General features: G+C 41.3%; 2 protein-coding genes and 1 long non-coding RNA gene across 4 annotated transcripts in view; 1 reads left to right on the forward strand and 2 right to left on the reverse strand.

The window, feature by feature from the left end:
• Positions 1-2,656: 2,656 nt before the first annotated feature.
• Positions 2,657-9,254, reverse strand: HSPA8 (heat shock protein family A (Hsp70) member 8). Its single transcript, XM_083714008.1, has 9 exons — positions 9,075-9,254; positions 7,055-7,264; positions 6,056-6,261; positions 5,813-5,965; positions 5,162-5,717; positions 4,646-4,848; positions 4,018-4,216; positions 3,589-3,821; positions 2,657-3,028 (listed from the first exon to the last, which is right to left on the reverse strand). Exons 2-9 carry the CDS (start codon positions 7,257-7,259, stop codon positions 2,843-2,845), a joined length of 1,941 nt encoding a protein of 646 aa, XP_083570134.1. The 5' UTR covers positions 7,260-7,264; positions 9,075-9,254; the 3' UTR covers positions 2,657-2,842.
• Positions 9,255-9,356: 102 nt separating this feature from the next.
• Positions 9,357-26,931, forward strand: part of LOC310832405 — a 37,333-nt gene continuing 19,758 nt past the window's right edge. The window contains exon 1 of one of the 2 annotated variants that reach the window (XR_014558262.1): positions 9,357-9,425. This is a non-coding gene — a long non-coding RNA (uncharacterized lncRNA). Of the gene's footprint in view, positions 9,426-10,085; positions 10,108-26,931 lie in introns of those variants that run through there. The other variant, XR_014558263.1, reaches the window with a different exon arrangement.
• The window catches only part of CLMP (CXADR like cell adhesion molecule), a 57,775-nt gene continuing 43,472 nt past the window's right edge, over positions 12,629-26,931 (reverse strand). Inside the window, exons 3-7 of the mRNA XM_083714104.1 lie at positions 25,097-25,298; positions 24,819-24,983; positions 24,439-24,561; positions 22,094-22,235; positions 12,629-15,464 (exon numbers count right to left, since the gene is read on the reverse strand). Of these exons, the coding sequence (XP_083570230.1) occupies positions 15,170-15,464; positions 22,094-22,235; positions 24,439-24,561; positions 24,819-24,983; positions 25,097-25,298 (927 nt within the window). The 3' untranslated portion in view covers positions 12,629-15,169. The remainder of the gene's footprint in view (positions 15,465-22,093; positions 22,236-24,438; positions 24,562-24,818; positions 24,984-25,096; positions 25,299-26,931) is intronic.

A 26,931-nucleotide genomic window follows, 5' to 3' on the forward strand; every position in this document is an offset into this window, starting at 1 on the left:
GCTCTCTCGGAGAAAGCTGGGGAGGGAGATAACCAGCAGGTTGTGGTGGAGGGCGTATGTACTGCGCCAGACCTTTGCACACTTCATGCAGCAGCAAAGGCAGTGTTGTGTAGTGGTTATAGTGCCAACTTGGACCTGGGAGAGAGCAAGGTTCAAATCCCATGAGCTCTTTGGAGGGGGGGGGTATTTATTTTAGATATATTCCATCTTTTTCTCCAAAGAGTTCAAAGTGGTGTCCGTGGTTTTCCTCCTCATTTAAACTCCCACAACACCCCTGTGAGGTAGGTTAGACTGAAAGGCACTGACTGGCCCAGTGAGCTTCACACCACACTTTCAAATATGCTAAAATTTCCTTGTTGACTGAGGCAATTGCATTCAACATTTGATAACTTCTCTTAGAATCTGTGCAGGTATCTTGATTTGGGATGCTCCTGCGAACTAGGAATGCATTGATTGGAGCACCCCACCGGAATATGCAAGCGAGGAGAGAAATTCATGCTCTGAAGTGCAACTGCTGTATGACTGTCTCCTGTGCTCTCTTGACATTTGAACTCATCCAGGAAGAACGAAAAACAAAACTAGCTGAGCTCCACATCCTCAAATAGCGGAAACTCCAAATCCCCAACTCAACACACAGCTTTTATAAATTAGTGACTGCTGACATCTGGTGGACAGAACAAGAATTTTGGCTTTTAACTATGCTGCTTCAAAAAAGGCCTAAAACCAGGTATGCCACAAATTCTGGGAGCTCACTGGGCAATCAAGCAATTAAATGGGGCATCTATACAGCAGCTATGCATGTGAGAGGTATGTATCCTTGCTTAAATAATTTTGGGAGCTCAAAAGCTTTATTAGTCTTATATTTATTACATTTATATCTCACCCTTTTCTCCAAGGAGCTCCCCCCTCATTTAATCCCCGCAACAGCTCTGTCCTGGCTGATCCAAGGTCACTATGTGAGCTTCATGGCTGACTGGGAATTAGAACACTGGTCCCCCAGATCCTAGTAAGACACACTAACCCAGGGTTTCCCAAACTTGGTTCTCCAGTTGTTTTTGGACTACAATTCCCATCTTCCCTGACCACTGGTTCTGTTAGCTAAGGATGATGGGAGATGTGGTCCAACAGTAGCTAGAGACAAAGTTTGGGAAACACTGCTCTAACCAGTAGACAACACTGGCGCTCTATAAAGATATTTTATAGCAACTGCAAATTCTGGATCCCTCCCCCAAAACACCACTTCCTCTAGGAAAGTGGGTCCTAGCTCAGTGGCAAAGGACATGCTGCCATGCAGAATGTATGAGGTTCGGTTTCAATTAGAGATAGGAAGAGCTTTTGTCTCAAACCGTGGAGCAACACTGCTAGCCAGTGTTGACAATTCAGAGGTAACTAAACAGATTTACTGTTTAAAGCAGCTGTTTTACTGGTCAAATCAGCACCTTTATCAACATGGATATTAAGGAAAACAGGACTGATATGGGGGCAAAAGGCTGCCCTGATCAAAGTCACAAAGACTGCTATCCTAAAGCCCCTTGGGAATAGGCCTTGCTGAGTTCAGTGGGATTTAGCACACTTAAATTAATACGCTCTACTAGCTGCCATGTTTCAGGTTGCACCTACTTCCTTCCCTTCCCCACCCCATGCAAAATCTGTTATATCTCCCCCTACGAAAAGAAGGGGGGGACTTCACCAACCAGATCTGGTTCATCTGAAAACATAGGTGGCTGATTAACTGAACTAGCACTATTAAGAGTATTCGGAGGGGAGGAATGCTAGAATACTTGTAGAATGTGAGTATAACTTCCTTTTGAATGTATCCAAGAGCAGACCTTTCAATCTCATGAAACCCTTGCAACTTCCATTTTGTAGGCTTCGTTGTCACTTCTCTGAAATTAATATGGAGGACCAATTTTTAGGAGGCTACCCTTCTATGGCTTCATTTAGGTTCAAATCCTCTCCCTTATTGTGGGCCATAGTTTCTATTTCCCCCATCAAACCTTGGTATGGAAAGAACAGATACGTACAAAACATTTTAGAAAGCAAATTTGCATTGGGGTGGGGATTGCTGGTTTTAAGGTTTAATGTATTTCATGTGTTTGAAGCATGTTAAGTGTTAGGTTGCTATTTATAGCAATTAACAGATACATTGTAATTTAGTGCTCAATTTTCCACTGCTCTGGATCTCATTTAGTAGCTTTAGAAAGGTATGCTAAATGTACAAAACCTTCATGTGTACTGTTGCGTAGCAATCCTAAAATGCCTCCCAGCTGAGTGGATTAATATTGGGTAGGAGGCTCCAGAAGGGTAGAGGCTATAATAACCCATTTGTGGGAGCTTGCAGGGTTTTAGGCAAAGCAAGTCTCCCCTCCTCTCGTCAAAAGGAGGTTAAGAGGACAATTCAGCTAATATAGGAGCTATGCAAAAGCAGTGAATAGCCTTGAATTTTAAAAGTTCCAGCTTCAGATCTATGCTTACTGTGGAATAATTTGGCATTCTTCCAGGCATACAAATACGACCTTAAAACAAGAATGCTGTGCAGTAGAAATCTGGAAGAAGCACCAGGAAGATTCATGTAAAGTAACTAAAAGTGAATGCTGATGCCTTGCTCCTGGCATCACAATGAGTCTGCCTACCAAGAAAGCACCACAAGTAAATCTTTCATGTTGCCAATTAAATAAGTTTATTGGGACTCAAGTTGCATTTCTACTTTTATACAGTACTGGTAAAGTGCAGTGTTTGCCTTCCCCTCCCTGTGCACATGTTCAAAAGTATCAAGAATGCCCTTTGTAATTTGAGTCCTTCGGTTCTGAAGGTGGTCCACAGAAATGTCCTCTCTAGAGCTTTAATCCACCTCCTCAATGGTTGGTCCAGAAGATGCTCCTCCAGAGGGGGGTGCTCCACCACCAGGGAAGCCACCAGGCATGCCTCCAGGCATCCCACCTGCACTCTGGTACAGCTTGGTTATGATGGGATTGCAAACCTTTTCCAGCTCCTTCTGTTGGTGCTCAAATTCCTCCTTCTCGGCAGTCTAAAAATATACAGGAAGAAAGCATCCATGTTAGTTGTTTCTCTGTACAGTCGTATACAAAGGAAAGAAGCTTGGCCATACCCAGTTACCACTCAATTAAACACTAGCACTCCTGAACAAGCCTTTCTAAGTGGACCTTTGCCTAGTTTTCTATGATGCATAAAGCGTCTTTACTGGGCAATTGGGGATTGCAATACCCATCAGATGTATTACCAAGTGGTCGCTCAGACATCCAAGGAAGGTACTTGGAGCCAACATAGGTCTTTCAACCTCTGGTGGAAACTACGAATGGTTTTGGAAACTCTTTCATCATTGCGAACCACTGGCTACTACTCCACCCCACCCTTTTTTTAGCATCAAGGACAGACCCACTGTTTAAAGATTTGTAGTGCCACCCTAGGCACTTGCTAGTTTTTTAAAGTGTAGGCTGCCTTCTGCCATATGGAACAGCTTTGTGGACAAGAAAGTATTTAAATGCTTTCCGCCAGTACTATTTGAGGCTTGAAGTGTAAAAAAAACCCCCTTCCTTTAGATATCTAGGTTGGGGTGGAGCTACAAACCTGGTTTTTATCCAGCCAGTTGATGATCTCATTACACTTGTCCATGATCTTCTGCTTGTCTTCATCACTAATTTTGCCTTGAAGTTTCTCATCTTCCACAGTAGCTTTCATATTGAAAGCATAGGATTCTAGGGAGTTCTTGGATGACACCTTGTCACGCTGCTTTTCATCTTCAGCCTTGTATTTCTCAGCTTCCTGGACCATGCGTTCGATGTCTTCCTTACTGAGGCGGCCTTTGAAGAATAAAATGTTTTTTAAGTTTTGTGTTTTGGCAGTCAAACCACTATTTGCTGCATAGTTGGGGGGTTTTTAAGGAAAAAAAGGTAAAGGGCCCCTGGCATCTGGATTACCACCTTATTCTCAACCTAAACATTAGGTCAATTAGTTTTGGCTAATCTAGACTGAGTTACCTACTTCCATTCCACTTACCTTTATCATTGGTTATTGTGATCTTGTTCTCTTTGCCAGTGCTCTTATCAACGGCAGACACATTGAGGATACCATTGGCATCAATGTCAAATGTTACTTCAATTTGAGGTACGCCCCTTGGAGCTGGAGGGATGCCAGTTAATTCAAACTTGCCCAGCAAGTTATTGTCTTTTGTCATTGCTCTCTCGCCCTCGTAAACCTATAAAAGAATAGGAAGTGTCTATAGTCAGCCTCTTTTACAAGTGCAAAGGCTCTACTTATAGGGTTAGAATGCATTTTAAAATAATTTTTCTTTAATAGGAAACTAAGCAGTTATGAGTAAGTTGGTCGCTCAGACATCCAAGGAAGGTACTTGGAGCCAACATAGGTCTTTCAACCTCTGGTGGAAACTACGAATGGTTTTGGAATCTCTTTCATCATTGCAACCAGACCCCAGCCTGCTATCCTTACACAGCAGAGTAAATTCATGTGATGTCCTCCAGAAGTTGATACTCCCATAAACTAAAACAAACACTGTTAAATGTCAGGTTAGCCAGAATTTCAGCACATCTGGAGGGCACCATATAGCTAGTCCTAGATTAAATGGCTGTATTTTTAGCTAAACTCCTATGGGACATTTTTACCATACCTGAATCAGCACACCTGGCTGGTTATCAGAGTATGTGGTGAAGGTCTGAGTCTGTTTAGTGGGGATTGTGGTGTTTCTTTTAATCAAGACCGTCATGACACCACCAGCTGTTTCAATACCCAGCGACAGAGGAGTGACATCCAGCAACAGCAGGTCTTGCACATTTTCAGATTTGTCCCCGGACAAGATTGCAGCTTGAACAGCTGTAAAGGGGGAAAAAAGAGAATATCCATAAACAAAAGTACATACTATGCACCTTTACTACTCAGAAACAATTCTACTCGCTCAGACATCCAAGGAAGGTTTGGACCATCATTATCAGCTTCTGGTGGAAACCGCGAATGGATTTGGAACCAGTCATCAATGCAAGAAATTTATAGAAGTTTATAGGAAGGAAATCTGGATTCTAGGCTTGCGTGTAAACACATGCTTAATCTACAGGTATATTGGCCAAAATTTTGGTGTAACTGCAAATGCTGATAAGCTTTCAGACTATTACTAGCTCTTAGTACTGACCTGCACCATAAGCCACAGCTTCATCAGGGTTGATGCTCTTGTTCAGTTCCTTGCCGTTGAAGAAATCCTGAAGGAGTTTCTGGATCTTGGGGATGCGAGTGGAGCCACCAACAAGTACAATATCATGCACCTGAGATTTATCTAGCTTGGCATCCCGCAAGGCTTTCTCCACAGGGTCAAGAGTGCCACGGAACAAATCAGCATTCAGCTCCTCAAAGCGAGCTCTGGTAATTGAGGTGTAGAAGTCAATACCCTCATACAGGGAATCTATTTCAATACTGGCCTGAGTGCTGGAGGAGAGAGTACGCTTCGCACGCTCACAGGCAGTGCGGAGCCTTCGAACAGCTCGCTTGTTTTCACTGATGTCCTTCTTGTGTTTGCGCTTGAATTCAGCAATGAAATGGTTGACCATTCTGTTGTCAAAGTCTTCCCCGCCCAAGTGGGTGTCACCTGCAGTTGACTTTACTTCAAAGATGCCATCCTCAATGGTGAGGATCGAGACATCAAAGGTGCCACCACCAAGGTCGAAGATCAACACGTTTCTCTCAGCACCGACCTAGGATACATGATAAAAGGTACACATTAGTGGAAATGAAGACAAATTAGTAATACCCAGATATTCCATGGACTGGGATGCCTTTCACCACTCACTTTTTTGTCCAAGCCATAAGCAATAGCAGCTGCAGTTGGCTCATTGATGATCCGGAGCACATTGAGACCTGCAATGGTTCCAGCATCTTTTGTAGCCTGGCGTTGGGAGTCATTAAAGTAAGCTGGGACTGTGACGACAGCATTTGTAACAGTCTGCAAAAGGTAAAAAGAAGCCTGTGTTAAAGTATAGAAACAACACAGCATACAATCTGCAATCACAATGCTGTCATTTTAAGGCCTCACCTTTCCCAAGTACGCCTCTGCAATTTCCTTCATCTTAGTTAGCACCATGGAAGAAATTTCCTCTGGATAAAAGCTTTTTGTTTCTCCTTTGTACTCCACTTGGACTTTTGGTCTGCCAGCATCATTCACCACAGTGAAAGGCCAGTGCTTCATATCAGACTGGACAACAGCATCATCAAATCTACGGCCGATCAGACGCTTTGCATCTATAAAAAGATTTTAGTTATTTGTTAGTAATGCTTTACTGGTGACTTCCTGTGTCATTTTAATAATGGCTCACTGCACTTTCTAGTCTTAACAGTTTCCAGAAAAGTAGCTATTTTAGATTGAATGCAGCAAAAAAGGGTCTTTCAGATTTAATTATACCAACTTTCAAAGAAGCATACATGCACTGAGCAGAAAATGCTGCAGCTTAATGGAAAAAAGTCTGAATTTATTGGTAATTGAATTTGTACATAGAATGCATACAAAATAAAATGTACGTATGAGTTGTACAATTATACATTCTACTAAATAAACATTTTATACATGCCTACTAAGAATTAAGTTAAACAAATCCATAAAAGCTGTTGGCCTTTAAGGTGCTACAAGACTTATTTCCAATTTGAATGGAGCACATACAAAGGGTTATGCACCTCAATAAAACACCAAATCTTCCCAGGGGTGGAGAAACTACCAAAACTCCAGGTGGACATACTAAGGCTTCTCTGCACCTCTCTGGTATTCTTGCCAATAATGCAGATATTTGTATGGAGCATGTTGTAAGGTCAGGGAAATGACACCCTTAAGGAAGTGGTTTTAAATGTATCTCAAGAGTGGTGTTGAGAAACTTCAACCCCGCTGGCTTTTGAAATGGAAAACTGTGCCCTGCTATTATACTTTGTTATTACCTAATTTCGTTATTACAGCACAGTTGCATGACAAACACCTTAAGCAAGCCTTAATCTAAATGGACATTGTGCAAGATAAATGCTTCCAGGAAGTCTTGATGATCCTTACCGAAGACAGTGTTGGTGGGGTTCATTGCCACCTGGTTCTTTGCAGCGTCACCAATAAGCCTCTCTGTGTCAGTGAAAGCAACATAGCTGGGAGTGGTCCTGTTACCCTGGTCATTGGCAATGATTTCCACCTTGCCATGTTGGAAGACACCCACACAGGAATAGGTGGTGCCAAGATCAATTCCAACAGATGGTCCCTTAGACATTGTAGCTGTGAAGACAGTAACATTTAATTAGATATCAACAATTCATACGTGTAATGTTTAAGCATGGGAAGCAACATATTCAAAGCAAAAACTGTAAGCCGATCCACATTAAGAACGATCATTAAGACATTAAGAACTATTTAGTAAAACAATTATCCTAGAACTAGCGTAGTCAAGTTTCAGAAATGGCCAAGAGGACCACACAGTTAAATCCCCATTTGCCCATAAAACTAACTAGATTAACTCTGAAACAATTTGGATTTTTTCTTGCCTTGAAATCAAAGCATCACTTGTGCAGGACTAGGCCTCTTTTCCAAAATGTTTCTTGCTTAGAACCCCATTGCCTGGATGTACGCTTAGTTTATGCACGCTTTTATGCATTCAATTTTAATATCCCATCAGGCTCCCTGACTCGTAATTCTGAACCCTCCGAAACCCTTCTGTCCTAATACAATGGGGATCGAAAGCGGTGCAGCGACTTTGGAGAAGCCACCACGTGGCCGAGGCGGAAGCGCCGACGTTCCAGCCACGAGGGGCCCCCGAAGGATTGAATTACTTTTCCCGGCATGCTTTAAGAGCGTTCCACCCGCGCGGGAAGGAGGCGGGGCTTCGCGATGGATTCTGGGAACCTCCTCTTCCCCCCTCCATCCGTGGCCTGCATTTGGAACATGCGGCCTCGGAAGATGGGAGGAGCAATACCAGACCACGTGCAAAGATCCTGGCCGGAACCGGCCGAGGGCGCTGCTGAGCACGTGGCGGGGAGGGGGAGAGGAGGAAGCAAAGAAGGGCGATTAGGTAAGCTTTCTGCACCACTAACGAAGGGAGAAGACAGAAGAGATTCCTCCACACCACCCTAAAAAGGAACTGGACCTTTCGCCAGCAGTTACTTAAGAACTTCTGCTTTTAAAGCAAGACTCCAGTGATCTAAGGTCGAGGGAGGCAGCAATCCTGCCCCCCCCCCCGTGCCATCTGCGGCTCATTTCCTCGCCTCGCTATTTCAAGGTCATCAGGAAAGTAATAACGACCGCCCCCATTTTCTAAGGCTTAGCGCCTGCGCTCCGTATCCTAAGCATTAAGACGCCCCCGCCGATTTCGTTAATCTTTCCCCATCCAAGTAAATGGATTAGCAGCACAGGATACATAAACGTGGGGGGAGAAAGAGAAAGGTTATTCCCGTTTTTAACCGGGGTTGCCCCCACCTAATTTCCCCGCATTAAATCAACGGGCTCGCCCGTGCAATCCTATAGCCAGGTTTATCGGGGCATAGTCTGCCTTCATCCTTCCTTCCTTTTCACTCCCCCGTTCAAAGAAAAGGCCAATGCAGCTGCTTAATTAAAGGAGGGCTTCCCGCCCACGTGTACTTTAATCGCCTTAGCAGATTTAGCCTAGTTTTTCCAAAGGCGATCCATACCATTATGCCCCCCCCCCGCGCGCTCGTTTCCTCCTTTTCTTTCTTTGGCGTTGTGCCGAGCCTCTCCTTAAATTTCTTTCCTTTTATCTGTTTCCCTAAAGGAACACCCGTTTCAGGCGCCATTATCACCCCCCCCGACTCAGGCAGAGACCCCTATGCTAGAGCAAGTGGGGGCGAAGAATAAGAGGCTGGAAAGACGTTTTCTACAGCTGAAAGGAAAAGGGACAGAATGGATGGGAAGCCTGCAAAATTAAGTTGCGACACGGTTTTTTTCCACTTTAGCAAATTCTCTACTTTCCTCCACCCCAACCACGGAAGGAAAAGAAGTCAATGAATCACATGCAATTAGCGCATATATAGGCACCCACTCTGCATTACTGGCCTCCCCCCTTCAAAGAAATTACCTGCTTCGTTTTCCTTCAAAAACCAGGAAACGAGTAGCTGCTTCGAGTAGCTCGGGAGAAAAAGCGGCTTTCCCGGCCCAGCCACAAGTCATTATATACTACTGGAGAACCTTCCAGAAGGGCCACGCCTCTTTCCGGCCGACGGGCCAATCCCGCCGCGGCGGTCGCCCGCCTTCCCCGCCCACTTCAGCCAATGGCCGTAAAGGCATTGCGTGAGGCGTATGTGACGCAACAAAGGAAAGCGAAGGGGGCGGGCGAAACCGGTGATTCAACGGGTGCCGGCCGGCTTTCTCGCTCTCTTTCCTTCTTCTGGTTCTAGAACTTTCATCTCTCCCAGCGCGGCAAGACAGTGTATGTGGGTGGGAGGGAGAGAAAATGTTGGAGCTCCACGACGTGGCCCTGGGCCAATGAGATTTCTCCCCTGGTCGCCTTTATTTGCATAACCGGAGACCTGTTAGGCGTAGATAGGGCCTTTTCTTTTTGTCTTTTGTGTTCTGAGGTGGAGCCAATCCCTCGCAGAATCGGGTCGCGCCCCCCCCCCCCATATTTATATAATATTCGACGGGAGGGATTGGGCGGAGAAATGAGACAGGGAGGGGGAGCCGAATTGAGTGCAACCTAAGATTCGGACGGACGTGGGGAGTGACCAATGAGGTGGTTGCACGGGAAGAAGGGGTGAGAAACTGGCCAATCGGGTCGCTGGCTACCTCAGAGCGGGAAGGTAGTGGGCGGGTCGAGAGCAGCCGCATTTTTGGAAGTGAAGAAGAGAGTTTGGCACAAAATGGCGGATTAGCGAGGCCCGTTTGCCGCAGGGCGCTGGCTGATGGCCAAGGCCGGGGTCAGTTAGGGACGGGCGGTTCATGCTCGGGCGCCAAGGGGCGAACAATGCCGACCTATCTCGAGAGGAAGTAAATCGACTCAACACACTTAGGATTGTTGTGGCGCTCCCCCCCCCCATTTTCATTTATTGCATTTATATCCCACCTTTTCCTCCACGTGGTTCTTCCCCTCATCTCCGCAGCAACCCTGTGAGGTAGGTTAGGTCTAGAGGCAGTAACTGGCTTCTTTCCAAGGTCACATGCCGTGAGCTCCCAAGTCCTAGTCGTGACCCTTTTTATCAACTATGCCACACTGGTTGTGAAATGAGAGAGTTTCTGAAGGGCATTCTGAAGCCGATACCCTTAACCTTTCTCCCTTTGCCGACCTGCTGTGCGAAGGAATTGCCTTATAGAATTCTGCACATGCTCAAGGGCACATTGCACACACATCCGGCATAACCTGGGGCTGGCCCAATACATTTTGGTACCTGAGGCGAAACACAAAATTGTATCTGCCTACCCCTGTCCAGGCAGGGAAGAAAGGGTGAGTGTAGACTTTGTGGCTGTTAGATTTCATTACTGTATTTTGTATGATTTACATACCTATTGATGGTTAAACAACAGCAACCCTCCAAAGGGTTTACCAAACAACAACCCCAAGCTGTTCCTCCCACCCCTAGGTCTCTTTTCCACTCCCCTCTTTTCCACCCCCTAGGTCTCTTTTCCACCTCCTAGTTACCACACAGCCTGTTGGAGAGTAAGTTTGCTTCCTGTTGTATTCCATTTTTGTTGGCCTAATAAGGGTCTTGTTTCTGATTCCCCCCCCCCCCCTTATGGGGTGACACTTTGTTTTTCCCTCTTAAAGGGAGTTCATATAGCTTAAAACTGCCCAGGTACTAAAATCAAGTAACCGATTAGCTGAGCCACTGTCAACCTTGTTTGCAGTTAGCTCCACATCTCTCAACAATATGTGATGCTGAGATGGACGATGGTTGGTTTCATTCTGGCTTTGGAAGGTCTTCTAATTTAGATGTCTGATGACCAGCAGACAGTTGCACAAAAGAAAGCAAATGAATTATTCACATTTTTTTATGGTTTAGTTCTGACAAGGAATGCTTGGTTCTGGGATTAAAGGTGTAGGCCTAATGTGCAAGGGGAAGGACTGAAGCTCAGTGGTAGTGCACAAGCTTTGTATGCAAATGGTCCTGGATTCAATCCTGGCATTTTCAGAAAGCGTTAGGAAATACTGTCTGAAGTAGTTGCTGCCACAGTGTAAATAATGAGTTAGATGGATTTATAGTCTAACATGGTTTAAGGCCCCTGCGTAGATAGCCCCATTTCACAGTGGAACTTTTTTTTTAGTAATATGCATAAGCTTGCTGGCAGATAGAATCATACTTACTGGGGAGTAAAGCTCATTAAATTTAGTAGGATGTTGTTGAGTAAATGTATTTTTGATTGCATTGACCTGATTTGCATGCCCCTTTAAATGGTTGTTAAAATAAACTTATGGATTAAATTTGAGTGTGCATTGTTCTAGTGCTTTTCCTTCCCCATTCCTGCTACGCTGCCAGGAAACAAAAAGTTGTCTGATTTAATTCAGACCCAGGCCCATAATTTCCTCCTCTCCAAACAAACCACAAATAGTAATCTAGTTTCATTCATATTTAAACCATAAATTATTTTAACTGTGGTTTACAGTGGCATGTGAATTGGGCCATTGTAAACCATGGTTAATTCTGGCTGCAATTAATTCCTCACATGAAATAAAATCCTCTTTTTTTTTTTCTTTTTGCTATCCTCTGCCTATTGATGTGGAAATTCCACTGCCTACCTTTTGGGTGAAAACTGAAACTTGTGTGAAATTTATTTCCCTATCAATCTCAATATTTTGGGGCACTTATTCCTACACAAATTTCTCTTTCCCACAATTGTTACATAATTAAGAATCTCTTTAGTTCGGGGGCAAAATTAGTATGTCCTTTTATTAGCCAGTTAAAAGTTTTATTTTTCAAGTAGGCTCTTTGAAGTTGAAATTTTCCCCACCTCTAATACTGATACTGATGAATCTGAGATTGTTAGAGGGAAGCTTTGTCCCTATCATCTTATGTCAAAATGTGCTTGCTACGGTTGTTGGTTCTGAAGGGTGACTAAACTACTGTGGATCTGATCTATTTATATCTTCAAATAAGGTCTTTTGGGATATGTTGCTGGAATGATTCCCCCCAGTGGAATTGCATGTTCATTGGTTATATAATCCATAGGACATTCTAGTTATACGTGCATAGAAAAGCTTGAAATTTCCATTTTGTTGTAGGTTTTCTTGGAATTTATGTTTATTCTGAAATAAGGCCTATTGATGCTCTAATACAATTTAGCCTAATTAGCACCATACAAGTAACTGCAAGTATGAATAGCTTACTCTGTTTACATAGAAATGTGACAGGCTTTGCATCTCATGACCTTTAGATCCCGCTGCATATTGTAAAGTGGGATCAGCAAAAAAAAGAGGTCATAAGAAAGCCATCAGACTCTTCATATAGTATAGACTCCCAGGTCCTAGATCTCCTACTAGCCAGGATATGGAAGCCTACTACTATCCCCTTCTCTAATCTCTTTCCTCTAAACACTTAGTAGGTAAGAGGAAGTTCCTCTCATTTTCCCTCTCCTTGATGCAGTTTGAAATAATTGGACCATAAAGTTAGTTATATAACAAAATTGTGACACTTTTCCAGGTTTCGTTGAACTACAGCATTTATACTGCAGCCTCTTTTATTTAAAAACAACAACAAAACAACCTTACTAAATAGTTGATTCAAAGGAATCTATAATAAATGTTTGTTTCATTTTGTGTTGCTCATTCTGAGCACAAGTACACCAGTAATAGCAGGTAGACGTAATCTCAGTTTACCAATTAAGAATTAAAACAAAACTAGAGAAGATTTATGCACCCACGCTAAGTAGCAATTGGTATACAGAATAACAGTAAATACTTTAAATAGAACATTTTACAAAATAAAGTTTGGTTTCTCGTAACATGAGCGTGATTTCCCTTATGAAATACTGTTTAGTATCATGTCTACTTCAAAAGCCATTGCACGTAACATTCTCTTTAAATGTGAAATATTTGATGATCTGAAAGAATATATTTCACCTTTATTTAGATCTTATCTCCCTTAATACCTGTGTAATTCACTTGGGTTAATTTTAACCTATAATGCCACTGACGATGTGCTAAACTAGTAGAATTCATAGTTTGTACTTCACCTTTAAAGAAATGGCAGGTGTTGGTTTGGAAATTTAATAGCATGTGAAGGCTCAAAGTACACACGTACCATATATTTACAACTGAGCCAATTTGAATACAATGATGTAGATTTTCCTTTGTAAATTAGAGTAATTTGTATGGGATAATTTAAATTGGGGTGGGACTTCAAGCTTGCAATGGAAAATAATTTGGTGCCCTAGAGAGTGATCTGATTTAGCATGTTTATTTTACTTGTATTTAGTAAACAAAACTAAAAACTTTGAAATTGCCAAACTTGCCTAGTATTTTATTTGCAGTTAGCATCCACTCATTGTTACTACTGTACTGAGCTTCCTGAGTGGGAAGCAAAGTGTTGAAAAAAATTCTGCCACATATCACTGTTTCAGTGCCCTCTTTTTTGTGATACAAATCATTAATCCATTTCTGTACTTGGGTCAGATCCTGAGTAAAGTGATCTAAAAAGCTTCCTAGTTAAAAGTTTGAAAAATGAAGTTTACAATAAATCATAAACTGCTGACCACCTTGCAATCTTCTCTGTGGTGATTCAAATCAGTGCAGTGATAAAACTGTTCAGTGGTCCATAAACCTTATATCTTAATTTATTCATGTTAAGGATGTGCATAATATGAATTCAGTATGACCTGCAAACAGAAGTCATTGGCACTGTATTAGGTTTATTTTGAAGAAGGGGAAAGTAGGTTCCTTAGTTGGGGATAATAAACTTAAAGTACTACTCTGTGAACATTAGGAGCACATTCTTCAACACAGTAGAATTCTGAATAAACATGTGGGGTACTGTTAGGGTTGCATCCAGCTAGCTATACTTGCAGTAGATCCATTGAAGTGAATTGACCTAAATAATTCATGTCCATTATTTTCAGTGGGTCTGCTCTGAGTAGGACTAACTGGATAGAACCATTAGTATTCCTAGATATGTGATTTTAATCATACTGGAGCATGCTTCAAATATTTGCAAACATTTTGTTACAGAGACTCTCCAAGTAAAGGCCTTTCTCTCTTAGGAAGAAAATTCACCCCTGATTTCCTTTGAGAAACCTTTATTGAAACCCCTTGTGTTGTATCTAACGTTAATGCATTGCCAATACAGTACATGATCCACTGGTACTTTCTAAGCAACCATTTGGGAATCATTCTTGTACTATGTCAGGCTAGTGGTTTTACTCTGAATGTGATAAAATGTCAGAATTCAGGCTTTAAAACCATCAGCTGCAGTATGAACATTTTAAATCAGCCTAGTTATAAATTTATATCTTCAGTAACAAATAGTAATAATGGAAGTCTTTTTGTACTTTGAAAAATTTGAGGAATTCTTAAAATCAGCTATGGAATTCTACAGTTCTGGTCGCATTGTGTAAACAAACTTTCATTGGCTTTTTCCTTTAAATTTTGGGTGTCTGAGTGTTTCTTTCACAAATATATTTACAACAAGATTTCCCAAACCATTAATTAGAAGTTTTACACATCACACTTTCCATTTTATTCTGGCCTTTTTAAAAGCAACAACATAACTTTGGCAGTATCCATCCTAAAAATGGATGGTGTTATTTCCAGTACAGAGAAGAGAAGTACGGTACACTGTCCATCGTCCCCCTCCCCCAACACACTTCAGTGTTGCTTCTTGTGTACATTTCATGAAAACTACCAAATAAATTTCCACTTCAGAGATCTATTGGGATTTTTTGTGTCTCTTTTTTATTTTTTTAAAAATGGTTCAAGACTCCAGCATTTGACACCTGCCACTTCAGTGTTCCCTTTTCTTCCTTTAAGAGTTAATCACAAAAAGCATTAAAAACAATAATAAAAAGACCAGCATGAGTTCACTTTTCAAGGCTACCTGTAGCAGAGAATACTGTGATGAGTTTTATTATGTAGTGGTTGAGTGTGTGTGGTGGGGGAGCTCCCTTGGAAGGTAAACAATCTAATACGGTGCTGGTGGTTTGTGTGTTTGTGTTATGGGCATAGCTGGAGCCTGAATAGATGTGGAATAATCAAACTGACTGGAAAACCCGACTCTGAGCAGGCATCATGGTTGGTGTGGCTTCTGTTTTCATAAAGTTGGTGTGGTTTATTTTCTTTGGCTCAGTTTCCCTGCCATCTATCTCAACCTGGTTGTGTTGCGTTGGAGTAATATGAGGAGTGGCCTCTGTTGATAATGTCTGCTGGCTTCGGGAGGCACTGTTTGCTGTTGATCTTGTTGAGGAGGATCCAGAATGTGAACTTCTGGAGCCAGAAGAGGAAGAGCCAGGCTTGACTAATCGGGCTTTTGGTGCCTCTGCGTCTTCTCTGTAATCAAGAGATGGTATGATTAAATGTAGAAAATAATGAAGACCAGACATATTCATTTCATTAATTTTAAGATGCTTTAGAAGTTCAACAAGGTTTTGAATTAAGTGCTGATCTTTTCACCTGTATTACATATGTATATCATTCACAATGAGTGAAAAGAATAAAAATGCTTACTTCCATGTTATCCAAATCATCCTAATACCATTCTAAATAATTCAGGATTTAAATGCAAAATATAAATCCTAGAGGCTTAAAAAAATGACCAGTTATCTACTAATAGGAAAGTTGCAGGCGTTAGTTAGCAGGAATATTGTGTATTGCATTGTGGGTGGGGACAGTCTCTGAAACCAAAGGCTCATATGGAGTGATATGCTGCAAGTAACACAAGTGACATGGATCTAAACTCTAAACTAAGGCTTTTACAAAACCTATTCTATTAATTTGTATAAATACAGTATAAGGATTACCACAGCAAGACTGGCTTGAATCCCTCCCCTTGCACTATTGATTGTGTTGGTGTGAGGGGACACATTCTGCCTTCATACAGCCAGGTATGACATACATGTCACTTTTGGCTCCATGCACTGTGAAGATAATTAAGAATATAAGAAGAACCTGCTGGATCAGGCAAATGAGCCATCTAGTCCCGTATCCTGTTCTCACAATGGCCAACCAGATGTTCTTTCAGGAATCCTTTGTAATTTTTCTACTGTGATCGCTTAAATAAAACTCATTTGTGTTTCACACATCTGTGATGTGTCATTACTGCATTGGGTCAATCCTATATTGTGCAACAACTGCCATGCCGTGCCCAAAAAACAAATCCAAAAGAACTACCACACTGAGTCAGATCAGTAATTAATTGAGTCCATAGTCATTTCCCAATAAGACCAACACTGGAAGTTTGAAATGAGGTTGAGAAGCAACACAACTTAACAATCTAGTCTCCTGAGTATTTGCTTCTAACAGCCAAAAGTTTAGGGGTTCCTTAACGATGTGATTGTATTCCCTATCTTAATCATAGAATTGTAGAGTTGGAAGGCACCCTGAGTACTTTTTAGTCCAACCCCCCTGCAGTGCGGGAATATGAAGCTGTCCTGACATTCGATTGAAAAAACACACAATTGCACTTCTAGGCTGCTGTTGCTAAAATAACACATTCTATCATAGTCTGCTAAAACAGTTGCTTCTCAAGTTATCTGATGTGGTGGATTGGCAGCCCCGCACCATGTGCCAAGAATTGACACCATATTTGGTCTCTAAAACATCCTACCCAACTTGGACCATGGTGGAAGCTGATGACTCGTGGACTGGCAGATGTCCACGGACCACCACTTTGAGTAAAGGTAAAGGGACCCCTGACCATTAGGTCCAGTCGTAACCGACTCTGGAGTTGCGGCGCTCATCTTGCTTTATTGGCCGAGGGAGCCGGCGTACAGCTTCCGGGTCATGTGGCCAGCATGACTAAGCCGCTTCAGGGGAACCAGAGCAGCACACGGAAATGCTGTTTACCTTCCTGCTGGAGTGGTACCTATTTATCTACTTGCACTTTGACGTGCTTTCGAACTGCTAGGTTGGCAGGAGCAGGGACCAAGCAATGGGAGCTCACCCCGTTGTGAGGATTTGAACCGCTGACCTGATCGGCAAGTCCTAGGCTCTGTGGTTTAACCCACAGCGCCACCCATGTCCCTTACCACTTTGAGTAGCATTGCATTAAAATGTGATTGGGTAGAATTATTTTGTATCTGCTTTGAAGCATCTTCTGAAGTGCTTTAAAACATGGTTTAAAGTTTCAGGGTAATAAAACCTTTGAGAATTTTTCACCCTTGACCAAGGTTGTAGTTCTAGGGCAAAGTGCTGAGGCAGACTGTGTTAATAAGTCATTCCCTTGTGTGTGATCTAACCCATATTAATATAGTGGAGTCAGCGGATGAACCTGAACTACTTGTTGCAGCTTGAAAGTGGGTCACAGAGTGCTTTCGGGACTTAGGACACTCTGTACATAAGTTGGACAAATCTAGTGTGTGTTACATTCCTGATATACAATTCAGTTATCTAGAATTTGTTTTTTACATTTGTATCTCATCTCCCAAGTAACTAAGTAGGCTGTGCAAGTGTGAGTTGCCTGGGGTCATCCAAGTGAACTTCATAGGTGAATGGGTATTTGAGCCTGGGTTTCCCCACAGCCAAACCCAGTGCCGTAGAACTGTACTATACTATTTCCTGTATCTTGAGAGACGTTCCTCTCAATCCTTAATGTTATTTTTGGTATATTCCTGTCCTATATAAAATATTCAAGGTAGTTTGTGCACTTCTATTGTATCCCATGGCTTCCAATCTCTTCCTGCATCATTCTTGTTGCCCCGTGTATAGAAAGGGCAGTGAAGTGAAATGAAAGTTTCCAAAGATGCTAAGGTTGAAAGCAAGGGACAGGAAAAAGTCCAGGTAAGTGTCACATAGGCAAATACTGGTAATCTGTACTAATGGTTTCTCTTACAAAATTCCAACCCTAATATACAATCGAAGAGATGCAGAGGTTTGTTTTTTTTTAAAAAAAATAATAATCTGTGAAAGAGCACAGATATCAGTTTAATGGTTGGATTATAAAGAGATTAAATGGGATACTGTGAGTCATGAGGGCTGGGCAGTCTTAAAGGATGACTGTTTCATTTTTTCTCCTGAGGGTGTAGGCTGAATCATGTTGTTCAGACTTGTTTTAAACATCCCACAAATAAAGTTAAGGAAAGTTCTGGTAAGGATAATGTGCTAGAATAGAGAGAGCTACGTACACTTAGTTTGTTGTCATTTGTCAGTTCTTGAAAGTATGTACTCTTTCAAGAATTCATATGAATTTGTACTTCACAATAGTGACTGAAATTATTGTTACAGCTATTAAATAAAAATATACAACTTCAAACTCAAGTATCTTAAGAAGATCACTTAAAACAATAAATATACAAAATGCTACTACAAATTCAATTGACAAGCATATAGCTGGGTGAATCTTGTATGGAATAAACTTTGTATTCAACTCTGGGAAATGGCAGATAAAAGCTCTATATATAAAGAAGAGGAGTTTGGATTTGATATCCCGCTTTATCAGTACCCTAAGGAGTCTCAAAGCGGCTAACAATCTCCTTTCCCTTCCTCCCTCACAACAAACATTAGGGGAGGTGAGTGGGGCTGAGAGACTTCAGAGAAGTGTGACTAGCCCAAGGTCACCCATCAGCTGTATGTGGACTCTATATTAAAATGAAAAAGAGATGATCAGCTGAATCAATTCTTCGGTCGTTTTGAGGTGGGAACTGGAACCACCGTCACTACGGCATTGGCTACCAGCACATCATCAGAAACTATTACTGATAAACAACCATTTTTATTACAGACCTCCGACGTACAACGTGCTTTTCGGAGCATTAATATTAGGAAGGCAGCTGGACCGGATGGAATTATGGGACGAGTTATTAGGGACTGTGCTGCAGAATTAGCTGGTGTATTTACGGACATTTTTAATCTATCCCTGTTGCAGGGTTCTGTCCCTACCTGCCTGAAGACATCGATTATAGTGCCAGTCCCTAAACAGTCAGTGGTGGTATCTCTCAATGACTACAGACCAATAGCCCTAACATCTGTCGTTATGAAATGCTTTGAGAGATTGGTGCTAGATTATATTAAGGCTGGTCTTCCATCCACTCTAGACCCGTTCCAGTTTGCATACAGAAGAAATAGATCTACTGATGATGCTATTTCCATCGCTGTCCATACTGTACTGAGTCATCTAGAACGACAGGGAACCTACGCAAGGCTGTTGTTTGTGGACTACAGTTCTGCCTTTAATACAATTCTACCAGACAGGTTATTCCTTAAAATGACCAATTTGGGTATACATCAGAAGATCTGTTTGTGGGTAAGGAATTTCCTGACCGATAGGCCGCAGACAGTGAGAATGGGACCTTACTATTCTTCTACTCTAGTATTAAGCACAGGAGCCCCTCAGGGGTGTGTGTTAAGCCCCTTTCTCTATTCCCTGTACACATTTGATTGCACCCCACTGCATAAGTCCAACACAATCATCAAATTTGCGGATGATACAACAGTGGTGGGGCTCATTAGTGAGAATGATGAGGCTGCTTATAGGAAAGAAGTACAGGGGTTAATTCAATGGTGTAAAGAAAATAATCTTATGCTTAACACCAAAAAAACCAAAGAACTCATAATTGATTTTAGGAGAAAGAAAAGTGTATTTTTACCATTGCACATAAATGGCGAGGAGGTGGAGAGGGTTGGTAGTTTTAAATACCTGGGCATTTACATCTCTGAGGACCTCTCATGGACTGCAAATATTAATATGGTTGTGAGGAAGGTGCAGGGGAGGTTGTATTTCCTGAGAATGCTCAGGGGATTGAATCTATCTCAGCACCTACTTCTGTCCTATTATCACAGTACCATTGAGAGTGTCTTAACCTATAGTATATTATCGTGGTATGGGAGCAGCTCTGAAATGGATAAAAAAGCTTTACAGAGAATAATTAAAATTGCCCAGAATGTTATTGGGCTCCAACTACCAACCCTGGATGAGATCTTCACGTCTCGCAGCTTGAAGAAGTCACACAATATCCTGAGAGATCCCACCCATCCTGCTCACAACCTCTTTGAACTGTTGCCTTCGGGCAGAAGATACAGGACAATGAAAACACGAACCACACGCCTTCTGAATAGTTTCTATCCAAGAGCTCTGATTGCACTAAATAATGACCTCAGGGCCAGTTGTAAGAAATAGCAAGCAGTGAGTAGTAAGGAATGAGATAGGTTTTAGGTTATGCTATGCTTCAAATAGGTTATGTTATATTCTGGATTATGTTATGTTCTAATAGATTATGTCTGCATAGGGTGAGAGTGTTGGAGATACGTGCGAATGTGTATGTGAATCCGGTCTCGGGTGTTTGATTTTCGTTGTTGTGTATACTGTGTATATACGGACAATGACAATAAATTTATCTATCTATCTATCTATCTATCTATCTATCTATCTATCTATCTATCTATCTATCTATCTAAACTCCACCTCCCATCTGCCACTATTTTGTGGCTGACTGCCCTTCACCACTGTTTTGTGACTGGTGAGTCTCAGTAATTCCCAGCTATCTCAAGTAGCCTTAGGAATAGAAAGTTTGAGAACCTCTAGTCTACACCATGTTCATTAGCACTGACAAGTTAAAGTAATGCACAAATGAGTATTTAATACTTCTTCAAAGGAACACAAGGTGCAGAGTATTTTTGTTAAGGATCTCAGCATTCATGGGTCAATGAGAATGAATATTTTTGAAATAGCATGTAACTAACTTGTTCACAGTTATCTCAAACTAAACTGCATTGTTGTCCATACGCTTTCCCTACTGCAGGAGTGGGAAACCTGTGGTCCTGTGTGTTTAATTAGACTCCAGTTACCATCAGTTCCAGCTGGCACAGCCAATGAATATGGATGATGGGAGTTGTTGTCCAGCAACATCTGAAGAGACACAAGTCTCCCACAATAGAATAACACATATTTAGCCTTGAAACTTCAGTCTTGACTCATTTATTCACTCCACTTGCCCCAGGCTTGCATATTGTAATGCAGCTAGATTCATACTGCATTTCCCTTTTAAATAGGTAGGAACAAACTTTAATAGACAGTAATATACCTGTGCAATTTATCTGTGCAATGACATAAATAAAAACTGGGCAGGCAAGTGATATGATAGCCAGTCTTTTTCCCAGCCCGCATGTCTTGTGCCTGATAACACAAGACAGTGGCTGGTATACAGGAAGCAACCATTTTAAGTGTGTCCGATATGTGTGTGACTGCACACCTGATTCTCAAAGAACCTAGAAGTGACCCAAAAAGTCACAAAAAAGGGTGGAATGGGGTGTGTGCAGGCCTTTTCAGTGGTGTTTCAACTATATGCAATTTCACTGAAATGTGTGGCACCTTTGGAACTTAACCCTCGTGTAAATTGGGAGTTGCCTGTATGCATATAAAGCTGCCATTTTCTGCATATGTTTAAGCTTCAGCAGCGTTGTCACAGACTGTATTTTTCAATCTCATTTTGATGTTGTTTACATTTTTTCACTACATCCACATAATACCTGCCCCCTGAGGATAACATTTCATGTTGAAGCATACTTTAGTCCAGGAAGGCTTATCCTGTAATACTTTTGTAAATGTTTTAAGTACCATAAAACTATTCGCTTTTGTCAAATCATTAATCCAGCTGGTGTAGTACTCTCTCTTGCTGCCTGTAGCAGCTCTCCAAGGTATTGGCAGAGATCTTTCCCAGCTCTGTTACTTGGGGGCCTTTTAAATTGGGGTGCCAGTGATTCAGTCTGGGATACCGTGTAAATCATGTGCTTAGAATCATCGACTTGTACAGTTGGAAGGGGTTCTCAGGATCATCTAGTCCACCCCCTGCAGTGGAGGAATCTCAACACATAGTTCCCCATCCGATTAGAAACCTTTTATCACTGAGTGATAACCTCCCCCTCCCCCATTCTGCCAGTTCTGAGACCTTCTGTGACACAGGAAGGTAATGTGGTGTTAACTCTCTTTGGAGAGTTGTAAATAGAAATACTTTAGAGGTAATTACTTGATTTCATTTGGGGTCTCTTCTTCTTCATATTTCTTCTTCTCTTTTTTCTTTATTGTCAGCCACACCGCCAAGAGAACCAGGGCAGGGCCCCCCATTGCTCCACACACTGCTCCAGCAACTATGCCAAAATTTTGTGCATCTGTTGATTCATAAATACATACAGTGTTATGTTTGCCAAAGAACAAAACATTTTGCCACAATATGTTGTGTCTGTTTCAGTGAGTTTCCATGCAACTTAATCCTCTTGTATAGGAGTTCCTAAAGAAGTTCTAATACTGTGTCCAAAAGATAAAATAACAGCATACTCAAATTGCTATTGTGAACTGCATAAACACTGTAGTCCAGTTTAAGCCCTTTTTACCTCTTCTCTCTTGAATGTTCCTTTATTCATATTTACATTTATTTCAGGAAAAATAAAGCCTTGATAAATCTCTGTCTACTTCTGGATTAAAGAAGTGAAATTTAAGTCAGATCACTTTCACAAAGTGCTGTGAATGTTTTTAATTATGTTTATGTATTTGTATTACTGTTATTTTTTGTTGAAAATCACTTTGGGGATTTTTGTTGTGAGAAGTAATTGATACATTTAATAAATTTAAAGTAACTATAACAAGACTGGCTGGTTGAAAAATTCCTTTTAGTGACTTCAAGTTTCCACCTTAAACATGCTCTCTGATACACATTTGTTCGGTCTACAAATATTTTTAAATGTATCCATAATGTACATTTTATGTTTATTACAGTAAATATTATGAAATGTGTAATATAGTATCCAAATGTATAATTACTGTTTATTTATATTTTTGTTGCCTAAACTGTTGTTGCTCACAGATTCTTTTAACCTTGGTGTGCCATTATTTTGGCATTGTGACCCATGTATAATGGTTGCTGGGCACAGGCTTAAAGTGTTCAGTTAATATGTATTAAGTAGCACATTGTACCACAGTAGAACTTTCTAAGCTATTTATTACTTGACTGGGTAGTTACTACATTTATAACCTGTCTTTCTTTCATCTAGGAGCTTGGGTAGTTTCCAGTCTCCCATCCAGTCATTGAGCAGGTTTTAGACCTCTTTATGTTGAGCAAGGTGGCTGCATCATGCATCACCAGACCATGTCATGGGACAAGAAAAGTCTGTTGAGAGAGGTCATCTTGTTCATACGTGATGGCTGCTGGCAGCATGGTGGTGTAGTTGGGACTGTGGAAGTGCACCAGTGAAACTAATCCAGTGCTTCTGCTGGTATGCCTAAGTAGCCCTGACCTTGCCTCTGCCCAGTTCCACCCAAGTTCTTTCTAGATAGGCTGCTGTGGTGACGCCTGTCTTGGGAGCACAGCTCCTTCACACCACACAAAGCAGTTACTGTTTATTGTTGTAAGGACTTTCTTATTCCTCCTGTCCATTTATTTAAAAGCAAATCTATTCCTCATGGTTGCACACACCTAGATTTGTGTGTATGTTGGCAAAGACTTGTTGCCAGCCATATGAGCCTTACCCTTATTCCCGTGTCATGGGGAAAACAGTTTTCCCAAAACCCTAATCGTGGTTAAACTAACTTGGAAAACTTCATGACCCACAGTATTGCTATCATTAAGTGCCTAAGCAGGAAAGCAAAACTCATTCATTGCTGTGAACCCTTCCCATGTAGTTTTTACTCAGCTTCTGGTTATAAGTATATTTTATTGCGCTACAGGAAAATAAAAAAAATATTTCTGCCTCTTCAGTCAAATTTGAGGCTCAGTATAAAATTAGGCAAGTGGATAATTCAAAATGGTGGCCTTTACTTCAGAGACATAGCTCATTAATGAAACCTAGAGAAACTGCTTAGAGATGCTGCTGCTGCCAAAAATATCTTAGTTTGTAGGGATCCCTAAATAATAGAATCATAGACTTGTAGAGTTAGAAAGGAGCCACAAGAGTCATCTAGTCCAACCCCCTGCAATGCAGGAATCTCTTGCCCAACCTGAGATGCAAACCCACAACCCTGAGATTAGGAGCCTCATGCTTGACCAAAGGTGAGCAGAGAACACCTGAGATAGATAAAGGAGAAAGAGGGGTGCAGCTTCTAGACCCAATGGCTGACTACAGGGTCTTGGTTACTGTGCCTTGGGAGCAAAGCTTCGTTGTGTAAACTGACAGCTATTGTGTGGAGAGTTTGGGAGATGGAGAGTGATGAAGCCAAGGTCTGAACAGCAGCCTTCTAGTTGTTCTGCTTTTCTATAATATCCATGAACTGTCTTTTTTGTACAATTGACATTTGTTGTGAATTTAATGTTTAATTTAGTATTGGGCCACTTTGCCCTCCTTCAACCTTAAAAACACTTGGGATTTCCTGTATACTTACACTGCACAGTCACTTTTACAACACAACTTCCCTGCCCTACTTCATTAGAGGCAGTACACTGGTATAACCCTGTTGCCATCCATGTGAGGTTCTTCAGCAGAACTTGTGCAGGATTGGAAAAATCTGGAGGGAAATAAAGATTTCATGAATTAGGTAGGACAAGGATACATTGTTTAAACATTGTTTAATACCTAAATAAATAATGTAGAACCTTCTAAATCTCTTGCAGAGAGTAATGATACTCTACATGTCAAAGACTTTCAGCTTTTTATACTTTATACAGAAGACCCAGAACCATTCCCTGCTTTTGATAGCTGCCATAATGAGCATCCACAAGAGAAGCTTTGCTGAAGGTGGTTTTGGGACAACAATGAACTTACTGATATGTGCCATGGGTGGCAGGGACCCAGCTTTTCCGTCCTCTTCTATACGCTCCCATTTGTACATTATAGGTGCAGTGCCAGAGACAGTATTGCACTGTAAACTGATTTCTTTTCCTTCTATCATCTCTCCTTCTTTCCAGCATTTGGGTTTAGAAGGTTTTTCTGGGAACAGGAAAAAAATATCAGATTTCTACTCTTAATTGTAAGCCAAAATAACATGATACTCAATAGATAAACTAAGAGCTTATCTTGGAACAACTTCATAAGAGCCTTACCCAGAACCTTCAGGGTTATGTGGGTCCATTCATACTGCCCAGCATTTTTAACTTTGCATGTGTATTGGCCAGCGTCGCTCGGCTGCAGGAAAGAAATCTCCAAAGAGGCATCTCCGGTCCGGTTGTTGGAGGCAAATGAAACACGACCCTTTTGTTCATCATTAAAGTAAGTGTAGGTGTTGCTTCCTGCATAATTTATCACCTGAGAGGCAGAGAGAGTCCACTCATTAGTTACCGTATTTTTCGCTCTATAACACGCACCCGACCATAACACGCACGTAGTTTTTAGAGGAGGAAAATCCGTAGGCATGCCACCCGTAGGCATTCCCTCCATAACACACACAGACATTTCCCCTTACTTTCTAGGAGGAAAAAAGTGAGTGTTATGGTGCAAAAAATACAGTACTTTGTTCTTCATTTCACCATTGCTAGTTTAATAAAAACAAAATCTCTAGGATTTATTCTTATTCTAAGGGCTTTTTCCACTTCAACATTGTTCATCTGCTAATCCACTAGCATGACTACCTCTCTGGAGAGTTTTATTTCTGTCTTTCATAATTTGTCTTTGTAGTTAAGGGTTAACCTTCAACATTCTCTGAATGAAAATTGGACAAGAGTAACTTGTTCTAGATGTGTTGTCCTCAATGCTGTGATTCCTTCATTGCAGGGGGCTTCACCTTAGTTGGAGTCTATTCCAATTACAATTCTGTAATTTTGACAATGCTTATTTTCCTTCTGCAGCTATATTTCATAAGATTTACATTTTGTTTAAAGTCATGCTTATAATTCATTTCCTTTAATTTGTGTCTGGGGAAGAATATGTCTTTTTAGACACAGTAACATTGTTACTTGAGACAAAAGTCTTCTGATTCAAGATTTAGCCTAGGATTTTAGAGGTAAAAAAATCACCTTCTTGTATGACAACAGGTGTATTTAATCTTTTCACTCGAGATATTTATTTATACTCCCATCTTTTCCCCTGATGGGATTCAAGGTGGCTTACAGATAAAAATAAGAAGTGCTATAAATTTCTTTTTAAAAATCGTTGTAAAAAAACCAATTATAGAATTAAAACTATATACAGTACATATATAAAATATATTAAAACCACACAAATAATTACAAGAAAAACAGCATGGCACCAGCCCTTTCATTAAAACCAGTCAGTTCCCTAAAGCCTGTTGGAACAAGAAAGTCTTCACCTGCTGGCAGAGGGACAACAAGGAGGGCGTTCCAGAGTCTGGGAGCAGCCACCAAGAAGGCTCACTCCTATGTCCCCAACAAGTGCCTGTAAGGGTGGCAGGTTCATGTGAGGGAGTACAGTCTTTCGGATAGCTTGGACCTAAGCTGTGTAGGGCTTTATAGGTTATAAATGGACTGGTAGCCAGTGGAGCTGTTTTAACAAGGGAGTTGTTTGCTCCCTATAACCAGCCCGAGTCAACAATCTGGCTGCAGCTCTTTTAACCAGTTTAAGTTTCTGAGCAGCTTTCAAAGGCAGCCCCACGTAGAGTGTTACACTACGTAATCCAAGCATAACATAACTAAGGCATGTATATCCCTTTATGGAATAGTTTGGTGTTTCTTAAGTGTTGTTGGCATCCATCTGTCTCACAGTGTGACAAATGTTTAACAGGAAACATTTACAGCCAAAAAATATTTTCATGTCTCAGGCTGCAGTTGTATATACCCTTACCTTGGAGTAAGCCAAATCAAAGTTAATGGGACTTAGTTAGACATGTTCAAGACTGCACTCCAATTCTTCTAAATTTTCTAAGTTACCCTTTTCACCAGAAATCTGTCGTCCAGTGCGGGAGCTCTTTTAAACTATAGAATGG

Source organism: Podarcis gaigeae, assembly GCF_964106915.1.
Source record: "Podarcis gaigeae genome assembly, chromosome: 15".
Lineage (NCBI taxonomy): Eukaryota > Metazoa > Chordata > Lepidosauria > Squamata > Lacertidae > Podarcis > Podarcis gaigeae.